The sequence below is a fragment of the Alternaria dauci genome, chromosome 5, assembly GCF_042100115.1.
Source record: "Alternaria dauci strain A2016 chromosome 5, whole genome shotgun sequence".
NCBI lineage: Eukaryota > Fungi > Ascomycota > Dothideomycetes > Pleosporales > Pleosporaceae > Alternaria > Alternaria dauci.
Window position 1 is genome coordinate 2,558,635 of NC_091276.1, and position 16,232 is coordinate 2,574,866.

General features: G+C 51.2%; 4 protein-coding genes across 4 annotated transcripts; 3 read left to right on the plus strand and 1 right to left on the minus strand.

Moving 5' to 3' along the window:
- Window positions 1-1,167: 1,167 nt before the first annotated feature.
- On the plus strand, window positions 1,168-1,864 carry ACET3X_006283 (uncharacterized protein). The gene is made up of 2 exons (XM_069452477.1): window positions 1,168-1,631; window positions 1,703-1,864. The coding sequence occupies exons 1-2, from the start codon at window positions 1,249-1,251 to the stop codon at window positions 1,806-1,808; spliced, it is 489 nt and encodes a 162-aa protein (XP_069306643.1). The 5' UTR covers window positions 1,168-1,248; the 3' UTR covers window positions 1,809-1,864.
- An 806-nt stretch (window positions 1,865-2,670) lies between these two features.
- Window positions 2,671-3,970, plus strand: ACET3X_006284 (uncharacterized protein; the record flags this gene model as incomplete). Its single annotated transcript, XM_069452479.1, has 3 exons — window positions 2,671-2,914; window positions 3,078-3,896; window positions 3,942-3,970. The coding sequence occupies 3 exons, from the start codon at window positions 2,671-2,673 to the stop codon at window positions 3,968-3,970; spliced, it is 1,092 nt and encodes a 363-aa protein (XP_069306644.1).
- Window positions 3,971-7,174: 3,204 nt separating this feature from the next.
- ACET3X_006285 (uncharacterized protein) lies at window positions 7,175-11,261 on the plus strand. Its single transcript, XM_069452480.1, has 3 exons — window positions 7,175-7,309; window positions 7,373-10,981; window positions 11,041-11,261. Exons 1-2 carry the CDS (start codon window positions 7,204-7,206, stop codon window positions 9,067-9,069), a joined length of 1,803 nt encoding a protein of 600 aa, XP_069306645.1. The 5' UTR covers window positions 7,175-7,203; the 3' UTR covers window positions 9,070-10,981; window positions 11,041-11,261.
- A 1,040-nt stretch (window positions 11,262-12,301) lies between these two features.
- Window positions 12,302-13,784, minus strand: ACET3X_006286 (uncharacterized protein; the record flags this gene model as incomplete). The annotated part of the gene is made up of 2 exons (XM_069452481.1): window positions 12,302-13,415; window positions 13,555-13,784. 2 exons carry the CDS (start codon window positions 13,782-13,784, stop codon window positions 12,302-12,304), a joined length of 1,344 nt encoding a protein of 447 aa, XP_069306646.1.
- Window positions 13,785-16,232: the final 2,448 nt, after the last annotated feature.

The following is a 16,232-nucleotide window of genomic DNA, read 5'->3' on the forward strand; positions in this document are numbered from 1 at the left end:
CGCAGTGGATAGTGGCGCTGGTTGTTGGAGATGCGGAAGAACGCCTGACGTGGTCTGGAGAGCAGAGTGTGGTGTATTGTTGGCACTTCTGGGAGGGTCAGTTTGCTCTTTTTGACTGGGCGGGCCGTGCGTATGCTGGTTAGCGCACTTTTCTCGTCAGTCACCTTCAGTGAAGGCAGATATAGTGCCCTAAAGGTAATTGTGGTGTTTTGGATGATATGCCAATAACGTGAAACACGGGGATGAAGCAGAGCGCTGCACTTGCACATTTCAGGTGCAATTCGAGGAATTGATAAAAGCTCAACAATTATTGCAAATCTGCTCATGACCATAGTATTATGTGCAGTGAATGGCCGAATGAAGCAGTGCTAGTGACGGTTCGAGGACTCTCTAAAGCCTACTTAGGATGATAAGTGGCATCTTGCACATACTCACTCAAGGTTGCATCAACATGAATCTTTTACTAGCCACAGGCTTGAACCTGTGTCGTACTTCAGCATGCTATTTCCTGGAGTATCATAGAATCTAAAGGACGGGTTGTCCAAATGCACTCATCTTCGGAGCCGCTTCCAGTTGTAGACGAAATAAGGTGCTACCCTTCCCAACCATGAAATATCGCACAACGATCTTTGAGGGTGGAAAGGGCATCTCGCGATTCCCTTTAGAGTGTATCTCGTGGTTCAATAATGGACAAAACGATGTGGTGTAAGAAGATACGGAGATGGTTCTAGCAAGCGCCATGATGTCGATGTACGACGGATGACGTGGGCGCAGAAGGTCCGGCTACGGTCCGGGAACTAGCTCCTTCGTAAAATGGGCACCAACTCCAAAAATAGCACACCAAGACAATACCCCGACTTCAAGCTCTCCTGGCCGGGCACCAGCCTCGTATTTGCGCCACTACTGGTATATAGGATGACGTTTTGTAGGGCTCAACAGCGCAACTTGGCCACCAAGTGGTGATCCTCAACTGAGATCGGCAGCCTGCGGGCCTTTTCGGCGGCGCGCTTGGAGACACCAGTGACACCTCACGCGGCGAAATATCCGACGGAGAATAGGAGTCGGTACGCTCGGATCTTGAATATAACGTTCATGGAAACGAATGCCGCAAGATGCGCAATATAAAAGGCAGATGGCCCACGGTAATACATTCGATACACAAGCAAACTTCAACCTAACGAAAACCTACCACAACAAATTTATCTCCCATACACCCAGCCCGCCGACTCACAACACAGAACCATCAACATGGTCTCCTTCACAACTCTGCTCGCGTTCGCTGCTGGCGCTGTCCACGCCACTCCTGTCACAACTCAGCCACCGGCGATCCCATCAAACTGGACATGGCACGTTGAGGGATGGTCGGCCGGCTGCGCACGCAGCGGCTGCTACTACGACTTCAACGTCTCGGTACCCACCATCGAGGGCTTCGCTCTCGGTGCCAAGGCATACTGCTCCGGTTATGAGAACGGCTGGTACCGCAAGGGCAACTGGTACGCACCATGCCGCATCTTGGAGGGTGTCAACACTGGTATCTCTGCCAAGTTCAGTGAGAGGACTAGCGACACCAGTGGCTCCCCAGAAGAGATCTTGTTGAGCTTTGAGAAGCTTCCCTACGAACCCTTGAACGCGTAAGTCTCCCTTGTATATTCCTAGTATTCTCCAGGAAACATGAACATGTGACTAACGAATGGACTTGCAGGCCTGGATACAACTACACCGGTTCTCACAAGGCGATCTACAATCAGTTCAACGCACCAGCGCAGGAATTTGACGTCACGCCCACTACGGTGACTGTGGTCTTGTAAAGAAATCGTTATCCATCTAGTCTAATTGTTTAATCTTCCTGAAATTTACCATTTCGATCCATACGTCCAACTTTCTTATATTTTATACATGTTTCATACTGGTTCCTGGTGCTCGTAGAAGGCGGGAAACATCATCCTGCTGCAAGAGCAAACAAGCTGCGTGCCAGATTGTTCATCTCTTCCCTTGCCCGATGAGCATCGTGTAGACTTGATGTTGATATATAACTCTGAGAGGACTAGAGTCGCGAAACAGGCGTACGAGAAGTATATGAAGAGTGTGACACTGAAGCTAACCACCTTTGTGAATCCGGAGTGCATTGATAGAGACTGCGACATCTGGGTTGAACGATTTGGTAGGCGGGGAACGGAACATCAAATGTACGTATGAACTGGCCCCTTTATCGTCAAGTCAAAGATCATACATCCACTGTATGTGCTGAATCCGCCAGGTGTGGCTCCAATATCGAGTCTTTTTCTTACAGTAGTATGCAATTCCATTGCGTTTTTAAGAAGTTCAAACGACCACAAAATTTTCGAGGTTGCAGTAGACATCCCGCGTCGTGGAAGAATATTACTAAAGCATCTGTTCTCCCCAGACCTTTTGCAACGTTGTCATTTTCTCCGGTTGTGTTCGTCACTGGAGGAGGCAAGCCCCTGGGCCGACCGCTGTAGGGGCTCATAGAGGAGAAACTACGTCGCCTAACCTTGGAGAAGGAAAAGATCAGTGGGCTTGCGTCGGCTCCTACTCCCAAATCTTTCAACGACTAAAAACTTGTCGTGCTGCGTCAACACACCTGGGCAGGATTCTAAAGCACCTCCCCGTATCAGTTCATCTAGGACTCTTGCTCGATTTACCCCTACCATGAAGTTGTTTACTAACAAACTAATCGCCGTCTTGGCCTTCCTTTCATACACGATTGCCGCTTCTGTCAATATGTTGCAAACAGAAGGTCCTCTCAACGTTCAGCTGGCCGCTTCCGGGGACACCGTGGTTAAGATGACCATTACCAACATCGGCGACACCACTTTGAACCTTCTCAGCACCGGAACTCTTCTCGACGAAACACTGCCCGTCAAGCGGATTACGTTGTACTCGAACAGTAGTTGTAAGTGGCAAAGTCATTTCCCAACTCCCTGATCAAGAGCAATCACAAGCAATACTTGGCTCACCGACGCCTCTATGGAAGCCATGGTCCTTCAAGACCAGGCTACACCGACATTATCATACTAGCCAGTCTTGGAAGTGAGTTGTCGCTGACGAAAACTTAGCTAAGAGGGTACCATTTGAGGGTATCGCAATTCAGCTTGACACAAGCGTCTTATCTGTCGATAATTTCTTCATCCTGGAATCCGGAAGCAGGAAAGAGTTTGCTATCGACGCTGCTGCATTACACAACCTGAGCAGTGGTGGAAGTTTCGACGTATTCGCCAACGGCATGTTACCATACGCCAACGAGAACTCCACCGAGCTTGTGGGCGTCTTGAGATACGACTCGAACAGACTCAGCATCTCCGTCGATGGTAAAAGGGCAGCCGCAGTCCACGAGTCACCAGTGAAACGCTCTTATGTTCCCCGGCGTATATGCGATACAACATGTCACGAGGCAATTCGGATAGCCCTGCGGAATTGCAAAGAGCTGGCGTCCGGTGCCGCGACAGCAGCCGAAGCCGGAGACAGCAGGCTAATCACGTTCTTCAAATCATCATCGAAAAGGGTCAGAGATCAGGTCTCTACTCGGATGAGGGCAGTTGCAAAGGAATGCAATACCTGGTCATCGAGAACGATGTCATCTTATGGAGGCCGGACAGATGAAATCTGCTCGCTGGGCAACATATCTATGTACGCTTACAATTGGGCGGGGTCGAGCTACATCACGTACTGTGAATTATTCCTTACAGGATCTCCCGCTGCTTCAAGAGACTGCAAACGACTCGATCAAGGAACCACGGTTTTGGATGAAATGAAGCATGCTCAGAACGTTTTCAGCCCAGGCACGGAGGACCATACATACGGATTCGATACGACGGTTCAGCTTTCGACCGATCGGGCACTGGAAAATGCAGATTCATATGCGCTGTTCGCACACTGTAAGTTCACGCCTCATCGCGTAGTCTATGCTAACTATTCTGCAGTTGTGTACCTAGGCTGCGTGGCGTACTAAGGAAGACATGGGAGGCTTTCAAGAAGGAATTGAGATTACGTATGTGAGTGTGGAAGGCTGTATACTACCTAGGTAGCAGAGGCTGTAAAAGCATCGAGTTATTATTCCTCAAGTTATAAGCCTTGGTTGATTACTGTCAACAAGTAAGAAGAAACTTTCTCCGTTAGAACTCAATTCCGCTTGGTGCCTTCTCTAGTACCTGTCCAGCTCCTCACGCGTGTTCTATGAATATATCGATTTCGGTCAGATTGGGGCCCGGCGATATGTGTGTTGCGAGTGCTGTCAGAAATGGTCCGACGTTGCTACAGTCGTACAGTGAGAGCGGTTGTAGGCAAGCGAACTCTACGTAGTAAAATGCCTTGTTCGCAGGGATATATAGGCAAATCGAGGTACAGTGGTCTGGAGTGCGAGAACTGAAGCTGCTGCATTGTAACATCAGTAGGTGATCCACGACAAGCTTTGCAGTCGAGCAAAATATTGAGAGAAGGCGTCTCCCTTAATTTTACTCCGTCGCCTTCAACAAACGAATCGCGAAGTTCTAAGCTTTTCTAATCATGTTTGCACTGTTTTGGTATGTATGATCACCGAAGCCGATATGAACTCCGAGCTGTTTCAACTCGCGTAGCGCGGCAGAAACCAAAGATCCATACGTGACTATCCCGAGGCATGCATTTGCGTCTTCGCTCGCTTTCGTACGTATCGCGGGTTGTGAGACGAAAGGAGGTGTTCGCAATCAAGGGGCAGCCAGACCGCGTGCAGATCGAGGCTTTCGTGGTTTGCTGCGAGGCCACTTACCGTATCCGTGCACTTAATGCCCGCCGTCAGTCAATGCCCGCGTTTTACTAGTAAAAGTAGAAACTTCTAAAGGCTATAACTTCTTTAATATTTAATATTTTTAGAAGATTTCTTAATATTTATAATCTAAAAAGCTAGCTCTATAGCTTTACTATATTATTTAGGTACTAAGTAGCTTAGTTAGCTAGATATAAAAGTACTATATAAAATAAACTTTTTAATTAAAAGCTATTTTAAAAATTTAAATAGATAAAAACCTTTATATACTATATTATATATTAAACTTTAAATAGTAACTAAGAAATATAAAGTAGATAAAGAGCTATACTAGAAAATCTATTTTTCACGCTAAAATTTAGCGTAAAAATACTTTTATAGCTAATAACTTTTTTAATACTTAATATTTTTAGAATATAATTTTATATTTAGAATCTAGAAGCTTAGCTCTATAAATATATAATAAAATTATAATTTAATATATCTTATTTTAAAAGCTAACTTTTATATAGTAATCTATTATCTCTAGAAGTAAGCTATATTATATAATATTTTTATTATATATTTATAGAGCTAAGCTTCTAGATTCTAAATATTAAGAAATCTTCTAAAAATATTAAATATTAAAGAAGTTATAGCCTTTAGAAGTTTCTACTTTTACTAGTAAAACGTGGGCATTGACCGACGGCGGGCATTGAGTGCACGGATACGGTAGCTCTCCATTAGTATATACCGAGGTACCTCCACACACTTCCCTTGAAGCCACAACGCCGCCAGGCTTCTTCTCTGTTGTCAGATAGGTGACGTGATCATCGCGCCCGTACCTATGAATGCCTGGATGCTCGATCTTCTCGGCCAGCCCGCAGGCAATGTGACGAACCCTGGCGGGATCATCGGAGCTCTTGCACGCCATGGAAGACAGTGAACAGAAATTTCGTGCAGCACGCGATGGCCGTATGAGCCATGGGAGGTGGATCGCTAGACATGTCGCCGCTGGGGTGCGAGTTACCCGAGGATACTAGGTCAATTCGAGTACGTAAGATCCCTTCGGAAAGACCGCTGCCGCACTCGTGAAACATGGGACACGAACTCTTCAGACGATTGCTTGGAGTTTCTTCAACCCTCGATGCCTCATAGAGTAAGATGCGGCGAGGACTATATGGATGACGTAGGACTCTATCGCAGAACGTGGAACGCCCACAATCCGAACACCTTTCTCCTGGCAAACACCCGCGCATCATTGTCACAGCCATCGCAAATAAGAGCGAGCACACAGTAGGGGTGACTTCCACGCCTATACCAAGAACGGTATGCATGGATACTTACCCGCATGTTGTGAATCACGTCTCGTCTTGTGTCGTTGATCCAAAGCACTCGTACGTTGTGGCGAGGCGAACCTTATGAACCGGAAGACCATCCACTAGACCACCGAATGGCGATCTGCACTGCATTACATTGAGATGCTCACGTAAATGCTGCTACATGCAGTCAGCACAAGGTGCATGATCACTCACATAGCTGTTTATCTGCGTAGGCATTTGGCGGAAGAGGATAATAGCCCCACTAAGGCCGTGGCGCATAGATTCCACACGATGGAGATTTGACTTGCTGCTCACGACATTTCGTGTCTATATTACAAATAAATGCTTCTTCCTTCATCAAATCAGCAATCTTCAATAGTATAGTGGTCAGTATTTCCGCTTGTCATTCCAGCCTCTGGCTCTTGACAAATTCGCGGGAGACCTGGGTTCAATTCCCAGTTGGAGAGATTTCATGATTTCCTTTTTGCCATTTCGGTCCAGTACCCAACCTCAGTCGGACAGCCTCATATCCGATATCTTTTTTGCCTTCTATCCACATACCTGATTAAGGAAGGCACACCGATGCAGCGAGATGCGACGCTGTGAGAGTAGTCAACGTTATGCTGTCGCTCTGCGCCTCCTTGCAGGGACCGTAAAATCACAACGCCGCTCTCACCGTGACACCACATTACACACAACCGCCCAACCGCCTTGCGTCACTGGCGCTTATTGTCGCCTTCTCCTGAAAGCACCCACACCACGGGTGACGTCGAAGGTTGCGAGCGCCTACGATCCAGGCGCCTATGAACATAGCAATAAACACTATGTCGAAATAGCAATTGCATATCCGTCGTTAAACAGTAATGTCCAAGCCTAAATAACATCGACCCGAAACCCCAGAAGGTCATTCTCTCGGAAGGCATCACGCCTTCGGAATCAAGAGAGCGCACTTCATACCACTGTCGCGCAAATGCAGAGTTTGTGTCTGTCTTCGATGTTGTGGCTGCAGGCGGCCTTGCCTGTTGCCTGTTGCCTGGAACAGAAACAGCCTAGCGCCATGCAACTGGGAAGGCGCATCCCTAGGTTTCGCCCACCACCTCTGCTTGGTCATTCTCACCCACAACCGTCATTCTTTCTAGCATGACGAATCTCTCCAATCTGCCAGCGGAGACACGGCGCGAAATTCTTATCCACGCCGTCAACGTCCGCGGTCTCAGGCGCGGGCTAAGATTGAGGCTCGTGAACAGTACGCATGCCCAAGCGTCCTGCAATTGTGATTACGGCAATGCAATATGCTAAACCTTGACAGAGGAATTCTCGCAAGAAGTAAAGAATGCACTCTACCAATCCTACGTATTGGAGGATTACCAGGAGAGATGGTTGTATACCAAATCAGATTTGCAGCACGAGTTCGATGCGTTTTGGCAGTCCTACCTTACCTACAAGATCATGCGGAGGAACTGGGACAATACCGATTTAGATGGACGCGTATACCGTGCTACCGAAAGCCTTAGGCCAGATATGCCTCCTGATGCTCGCCGGCGTGTCTTTCGCCAGATAAGCCAGTCTGAGCGAAAGAGCAATGGGAAATTGTTTGAGATTGATCTTTATGAACGCACATACCGCGCAGCCGAGCGTCTTTTCCAGGTGAATCATCCTGGCGAAAAGAGCAAAGAGATATCGCACAAGGTTCTGAAGCAGTATATCTATGCTTTTTGTCGGCATCCGCAGCGCATGTTGAAGAGCGTACGTCTTAAATTCAGGCGATACAAGACGTGTCCCTTCAGTGATCCACTGCACTTCCTAGAGATGGCCCTGGTGAACGACTGTGAAGAAGGGATCAAGCTTGCACTCGACGACCCAGCTATAGACGACGTGTTGTCGCATGACATCGAGCGTGGTTCTGCGCCTTTATGTCATCACTACATTATCACGACAGCCGCCGAGTGTGGTAACCTGGTGTTACTTGGAAAGATCTTCTCAAATCCGACTTTTCAGCAGAGGCACAACGAACTTGGACGACAGGTCTTTGAGGCTGCGGTAGAAAAGGGGCGGTTGGATGCCATAAGATTCATCATGGATAAACGTAGGCACTCATCAGATTTCAGCACTAGGTACCAATCGACTGAGGATGCAGTGCGCTCTGGAGTATTGAAAAGCCGATCGGTCAACTTCTACTCTCAGCTCTCCGAACTGCTGGCATTCCGATTGAAAAAAGATAATGGTCTCGTCAAGAACGAACGGGACACGCACCTTAGTCGTGTCAGAAGGAATTATCTTGAGCATGACCACATGCTTCGCATCATCGCATTGGGTAGCCCGCAGAGAGCCGACGTTGCAGAATGGCTTCTCAATCACGGAGCTTCCGCCTCGCTGACAGCAGATGGGGAGAAAACATTCATGATAAGCACCCAAAGCGTGTTTTGGCCTCCGCTCGAACGAGCCGTCAAAGGCGGTAACGAGAAAATTGTTCGTCTACTCTTGGATCGTGGACCGAATCTTAGCGCTTTTCAGACGTCTTGCTGCTATGAAGAGGCCGCAAAGCAAGGGCGTCTGGACATAGTCCACATATTAGTCGAGTACGGTGCACGTGTCGGGTGGAGGCCGTCGACGTGTCGTGAGCTGCACTGGAGGTGTACACTGATGATGCATGCCGTACGGACAGAGAACGAGGGCCTGTGTCGATATCTGGTTGAACATGGAACCTGTGTCAGTGACGGCGCCTTGAATGCAGCTATCGATGAGTTGCTGGTATCAATGGTCAAGCTCCTGCTCGAACTAGGCGCCGTGGTTACGGAACATAATATCCGCAGGGCAAAACTCTTGGAATCTCCTGCTTTGTTTCCCGACAAGGGTATGGTTGAGTTTGTCAACGTACGACCCGCTCGCAAGTTCCAATTTCCATATGGTACATACGGGGGAAGACGCCTTCGAATGAGCAGTAATGCAGACACGAGTAGATCAGAAGTCATTGCCTTGCTGGAAGCACACAACAACGACAACTGAAGTCACGTCGAAGCACGTACTAGTCATTCGAAGCTGGATCTGCGTTTCTCGCGCCGTCTCACGCAACGGTTGTCAACCGGACAAGCGAAACGCACGTGCTATACGCTGTACGCAGGGAAGTTCCGACACATAAAGGACCTACATCGGTCACCGAACTTTCAGCGAACAACGCACGATTCAACAATTACATTGAAAGCTTTGCGCAAAGGAGTCCTTGCATTGCGCATCACAACAACGTTCAGCACGCAAAATTCCGTCTTTGCAGACTATTGAAAGCCCACAGTGCTGAGCGGTCCGTGGCATGAGTATGCACGCACAGGGCGCGCATCTCCATCGTCAGATCTGACAGGTGAAGCACCGACAGTGCTCCGAGCAAGGAACCGATGCGGAATGCACCGCGTGTCAACCCAGTCAGCTAGAAGAGCTAGAATGTGGCAGCAAGTGGGGAACATGCCTGTCCAAACCCAGTTTGAAATTCACCTTGTCCCAGTTAGATTTTTTTCAAAACAACGTGCAGTGGTCACGAGGCCCGATGCGGCGGTGACAACACGACGTATCCCTTTGCCTAAAAAAGCTTCGAGTGCTTTTGCACCACACCCTGCCAAGTGACCATGCGTACCATGTCTGAATAAACGTGTTTCTATCGCGCGGCGCGCGCATCTCGCGCATTTTCACGATGTGGAGCGAGATGGATGTTCGACGACTGCGCCGCCACGCCATCCATCACCATCATCGTCACATCTGCCGCGTACCTTTCTTCCTAGCCACGACGGCATACACGCGGCATCTCCATCAACGCCTCTTCGTCACGGCACACACACATGCACACACGCGGCATGTTCGTGGCGTCGCCGTAGCCCACGCGAATCCTCCCTCATCTCGCATCTTCCCTTGATCCTACTCCTCCTTCCATCCTTCCAACGCCTCAATTCATCTCATATCCTCTCGCTCTCGCTCTCGCGCCTCCGAGGCTAAGAAGCGGCTGTTTCATATTTTTTTTTCTCGCGACACCCTTGCCAGCGCAGCATCTCCGGTCCCTGCGTCAGCTAAGAAGAAGCGTGCCAAGTCGACGACGTTTGTTTCGAAACCGACTAGGGTATGGGCACAACTGACTAGGTCTAACGAGCGAGCGAGCGAGAGAAAGTTGGTGATGGTGGGAAAAGATGCACCGTGCGTAGGCTAGGTGCATCTTTGTGTGTGTGCTAGGATAAATTCGAGACGGAGCCCATAACCCCCCCCAACCCCCAGCTACCATCCTGGTGGAGATCATGTGGGAAAATTGCACATGGGCATCTCTCAATCCCGCGATCCTGCGCACGCGATCCCTTTGATGTCGCTCTGCAATTTGGACCAGGTTGTTGGAAATCATGGTCTGGAATAAGAAGGTTGATGGATACCAGACTATTGATTTAGGAATATTGGCGAGATGAAATTGTTCAGTTTGAACGGAGATCGGCATTTGTTGCTAGCATACGAGATTGGAGGTTCTTGGTCGTGGTCGTGCATATAGCCGACTTTAACTTGCCTTGTGATCGTCAATATACCGAACACACCAAGACCGGATCGTCAGTTGAGCCCAGCCGGGTTGCTGTGCTATGTGCTGTTCTTTGCTCTCTCTTACTCGCCCGAAGTCGTCCCGGCTTGTCTCATCACATCACACCGTACTCTGTAATTGTTAACCATTCAAGTTTGGTCGTGTGACCTTCGATCCCGCCCTTTATTCGAAGATCATTTGCTCAATCTGTTACAATAGGGCTGAACGCGACCCGCGCATCATACAGTATACACCGTCTACTCGGTCTTACTTGCTAGTCAATTCGCATCCAATTAGTCTGTCACATAGGGCTGCATGTCCGCGATCTTGTTCAAGATTTCGCGATTGGCGAAAACCGTCACGGAACGCTGATCGGCGGTCGGTTGGCCTCTCGGATACTCTGTTCCCGTCGTTGTTGTTCCTGATAGATAACACAGTAAACCAAGGAGATGGTCAGGAGCAAATGGGAAACGGATCAACTCGTTTGATCAGCCGTTTTGGTGGGCGGGGGTGATTACCGTGGAAGGAAGGTATAGCATTGTTGTGGATGATTTTTTACTGGAATTGGCGGATATGGGAAAAAGGGTGGTGCAGATGGAGATGGACAGGAGGATGCGAACGATGATTATCGCAATCACGGTAGTTGGTAATGACGCGGTCGGTGTTTTGGGCGTGCTTACTCGTGCGTGCGTCATTGCTGCTATTGGTGCTCTTGCGTGGAGAAGACAGGATTGACATGCACTGCAGACAGAGTCTGTTGGAGTTCGTGTACGGACTACTCTCCCAATAGGCTGTGATGTGCTGTAAACTATACTCGATGCATTGTTTTTGTTGCGCGTTGTCAATTGAGCTCCGAAGCAGACCGACTACGCAGGCGAAAATACAAGCTCCTGTCATCCAATCAACTTGCGCAATGCGTCTAGTGACGCAACACTACCAAGCAAAGTGCTGTTCATGCATGCAGGCGAACACGTCGTCAGGGTCCAGGCTCAACAGCCATCATCGGTTGAAAATGAACATTTTTATTGTTACGGCAGCTAGGGTAAAGTGCGTCACTGTGCGTGAGCGCTACCTTCTCAACTTGTCCTGCCCTTCTGCCGATCCACTAGACATTGCGTTTGCTCGAACCAAGATTAACACCCCAACAAAGTCGAAAAAGGTATCTCCTCCACATCGCATGTCGCACCCAGTAAAAGATCCGCCGCCTAAACAGGTCGGCAATTCAGTCGAACAGGAGAGCGAAAAAAGGAAGTAGAAAGTGAGAATGATCATGAGACATGGTTTGTTTCAAGACGGCCTCAGCCACGTATAGCAAAACATTGCCTGTCGAATAAATGCCCTCGTCCCTTGTGCTCATATGACCGTGATGAGAGATTCTCCCAAAATAAACTCGAAACTAAAAAGTTTCAGAATGGTGGTAAAAAAGAACAACATATGGAAATGTGGTGGGTGCGTATGTCTGGGTATAACCCTGCATGCCCCCGGTACGAGGCTGCTTCTGCTGGCGATTTTACAAAAACGTATCGAAAATGAACAATGCGCGAATACGAAGGGGTAATAAGTTGCAGTGTTCAAACGACCTGCTGAGAAATCGAAGCGAAATAATAGAAGCGATAGTGACGATGCGCCGTAGAAGAGAGAAAAGATCAAGTTGTCGCTGAATAGTAATTATCGAGTCAAAGCCGAAGCCAGGTATCATCATGAGTGAAACAGATCCCAAGCTCTTGCACACAGTCCAATGAATTCTTCCTTCTTTTTCAGTTGAGTTTCTGGCGAGTCACGGCCGGCGCCAAAGGGACCGAGGCGCGGTTGTTGACGACCTAGCGGCGGGGTACCGTTGTCTTGTTCGTATTCGTCGCGGCCGCGTCTCCGAGAACTGCCACTGCGGTGCAGGTCAGGCCTCGATGCGTATGCTGACGATCCGTTCTTGGGCATTGGCGACGGGGGTGTTGGGGGTTGATGACCACCGTAGTGAACCAGACGGGGCAGGAGGTCCTCGCGGCCCCCGGATAGTTGTTGGACGGCCTCCTCAGCGGACTTGTACTCTCGGGGCCTTGATGTAGGGGGCGGCTGTGTGAATTGTGGGGGCGGGAAGCTTGGTGATGGCATTGGGGGCTGGACGTTGGAATGCGATGAGTGTCCTGGGCTATTCTGGTGGTAGGGATTCCGCGAAGTTCCCAGAGGCTCTGGGAAGACGTCTGAGATGGGGGGTAACCGGTTGTTGGTCTGCTGTGCGGGTACATGGTGGATGTGTGATGATTGCGACAGGTTTGACGGGCCGTTGGCCAGCTGCCGCGAGGGTGGTGCATTGCCGCGCAGACCGGTAAAAGTCTGGTTGATGGGCGCTGACTGGATTACACGGTCGTTGGAAAAGGACGAGTGTGAAGGAGGCGCAATGGAGAGACCGGGTGGTGGGCCCTTCCGGCGAGAAGTTTGCGGTGTCTTGATTGTTCGTCCAAAAGCACCAATCTCTGTGCCCCGTGACTCTTCGGCCTCGGGTGGTCCGCTCTTGCCGCCCTTCTGGCGCGCCTCGATGATTTGCCTTTGACGTTCCCTTACATCCAAGCTTCTTTGCAGCTGCTCGCGCATGCCGGGGTCCTGGGTGTGGAAGCCGGGCGAGAGACAGGCGAGGCCAACGTCGTGGAGGTTGGCACTGCCTTGGCCCGAGGGCCGTGCAGTGAGGGCGCCCGAGGAGTGGACAATGTTGTGGTTGGCGAGGTTGAGGCGCTGTGGCCGATGCCTGGTGGTGGTGGGCATGTCTGGCGACGTGGGCTCCTTCTTGACTACGACCTTGGGGACCGGGCCGCGAGACCTGCGAGACGAGGGACGGTTAGACATGAGGGACATGATATCTCTGTGCGGAGGAGACATGGAGGTGCAGGTGGGAGAGGAGGCCGAAGGAGGACGGCATGACGAGGAAGAAGATCGGGAAGAAAGACTAAACGACGTACGAAAGAGGTGAGGGCTTTGTCTCTGCTCTGTGCTGTGCACCGGGACTGGAGGAGGTAGGTGAAGCATCTTCTCGAGGTGGCAGCTTGGAGCGAGAGTTGGGCGTCACTTGGTGGGGAGAGAGAGTCGAGGGCGCAATGGGAGCATATGTCCTCGACGAGCCTACGCCGTCTGCGGGCGCTGGTGCCGCATGCTGGGCAGGGGCCGGGGGATTGGCGACAACGGTGGTCATGGTCGCGTGTGGGCGTCCGTGTGGTGCGCGGTGGGAGGGGCAGATAGATTGTAGGAGTGAAGTGTGGCAGGGCCTTGTAGGAAGTTCCGCTACACGAAGTGTCGAGGGAAGTGGGCTCGCCTGGGCGGGTCAGAGGCTGGTGCAACACTAAGCCGGGGTGCGCACGTCTGGGCGTCGAGTTGTGCGTGAGGATATGCACGCGGGCGGAGAGATGGAGGGGGGGGAAAGGAATTTGCAATGCGACAGACAAGAAGCAGCGCTGGCAGGCGGCGGAGAGAGAGACAGCACACGTCGTGTCTTTTTGGGGGCGCGGGTGTGGAGGGGATAAAAATGGCTCGCACAGACTTGTGTTTGCACAGGGCGGGCAGGGACTGGGTCGAGCGATACAGCGGCTGGCATGCAGTAGACGACGTGCCTCCAGACGCGCCAGGACAGGCCGGGGGGGTTGCGGTTGGCATGGGCGGCCCTATAGCGAGCATGTGAGCCAGGCCCTCCATGCGCAGTCTGAGTTGGGGATGCCTAGGGCGAGCAGATGGGCGCGCCCTCTGCGGGAGCTCTCTGCACCACACAGGCGCCACTCGACCACCCACTGTTTCGCATCCGCGGGCGGGCATCCATGGTGCGAGCGATGGGGATGACATTAAAATCTGCCACGGTCTAATGTCCCCGCCGTTGTTCCAAGACGCTCGCAGTCACTCACTCACCACCATTCGCCATCCTCAGCCCCGCCGTCCATTCCAGCTGTGTGTCGGTCCAGCTGTGAGCAGCACCATCCTCACCATGACTGGCCGTCGTGGTGCATGGCAAGGCGTTGCAGGCCCATTGCCAATACTCGGGCGCCGTCCAATCACAGGCCCGCCAGCACATGCCTGCCCGGCCGGCCCTAGACGAGCCCTCGACTTGTTTCACGCCGGCGCATCAGCGGTTTGACGACGCTCAAAGCAGACGGCCATGGACACGGAGCGGAAGCGGATTAATTGGCCAGGAACATCGTTCATGGCCGTCGTGTTTCACCAAGGCCGACGCTCCAATACCGCTAGCCAATGTTTGCTCCCCCCCCAGCCCTAGTCGACTCGGCCTTAGTCATTCGACGCTGAGCCAGGGTCCTTTGTCGGCATCTTTCACACGTGGCCGGCAACGTTCGCCCGGTCCTGGGATACTGCTCCTCCCTTGCCTGTCACATGGCGCCTTCCTCGCCACACTGCGCCTTCCTCATCACTCGTGTCGTCTCGCCCGCCCCTTCCTGCGTGACTCACTCACCTCTAACAAAGAGCCGCGGCCCACCTCCTCTTGAAACACACACGCCTGCCTGTCCACCACCGCAGCCGGCATCTCCGACTCACATCCTACAAAATATTTTCCGACCGTTGCGCAGAATCCATTCAATGCCGTGTATCTAATAGACCCTGACACCATGGTCGATTCTGCAGCCATAGTTCCGCGATTGCACCAATGCCAGCGCGACTGCCTCATACCACGAGCATTATGCTTCGGCTAGCACCCCTCCGTCGCTTTTCTTCGGCGACTACCCCATCTCCTACCACATCCATCATCTCTTTGTCTTGAGCCGCATCAATGCCATCTACCAACTTGTTTTGGTAGACTCTAGAGTCATCTCAATCACATGGAAACCCTGAAGCTAACGGCAGGGTATTGCACTTACAACCAAGCGCATTGCACTCACTCATTTCAGCCTTGACACTCCACCACTCCTTCTCATCACCTTCGCTACTGCCCGTCTCGCCCGTCTCTGCCGTCTCCGCTCAGCCGTCGGCCGTTTTCAATTCTTCCACATCCCAGTCAACACAGAGACGATCAGGTACCGACTCGACACGCTCTCCAGGATAATCTCAGGCAGTCCATCCAGAAGCGGTAATCACACCATCGCTTCTCCAATACGGAACCGGTGGGGCTTAACACGCTCTTGCATCCAACCGAGCGACCGGGATACCGCGGTTTTCCTTCCACCGTCCAATCAAGAAAAGGATCGCCCGAGTCTATTTCGGGAAGTGATCGTATTACCTCTAGCCGTGGCAGCACGCTAGCACGCGTGCTATCACCCTGCGGTTGGGAATGAGCAATTACTTCCATCTGTTGGGATAAGTCTCAAGTAGATGCTTTCTTGGCGCGCTATTGAATGTCACTGTATCGAGCGCGGGGATGAGTCCGACGTTCTGAACCTTTGCGTAGACTGGCAACGTGGTGAGGAGATGAGGCCAGAGTTCATGGCAATACGTTTGGCGAATGACATGCGCAAGGATACCGTTGGGCGTCCTCATTCGCGGCCCGCACGCAACGTGTACAGCTGCAACATGCGGCATGGAACCTAACCGCAGCACATCTATTCGCCCTTCCTACACATTGCTGAGCTTACACCTCCGACTACATCTGTTCTCCAGAGGCAGCGCTGTACAACGGTCACAAGTGTGCAACCTTCTCCACTGGGAC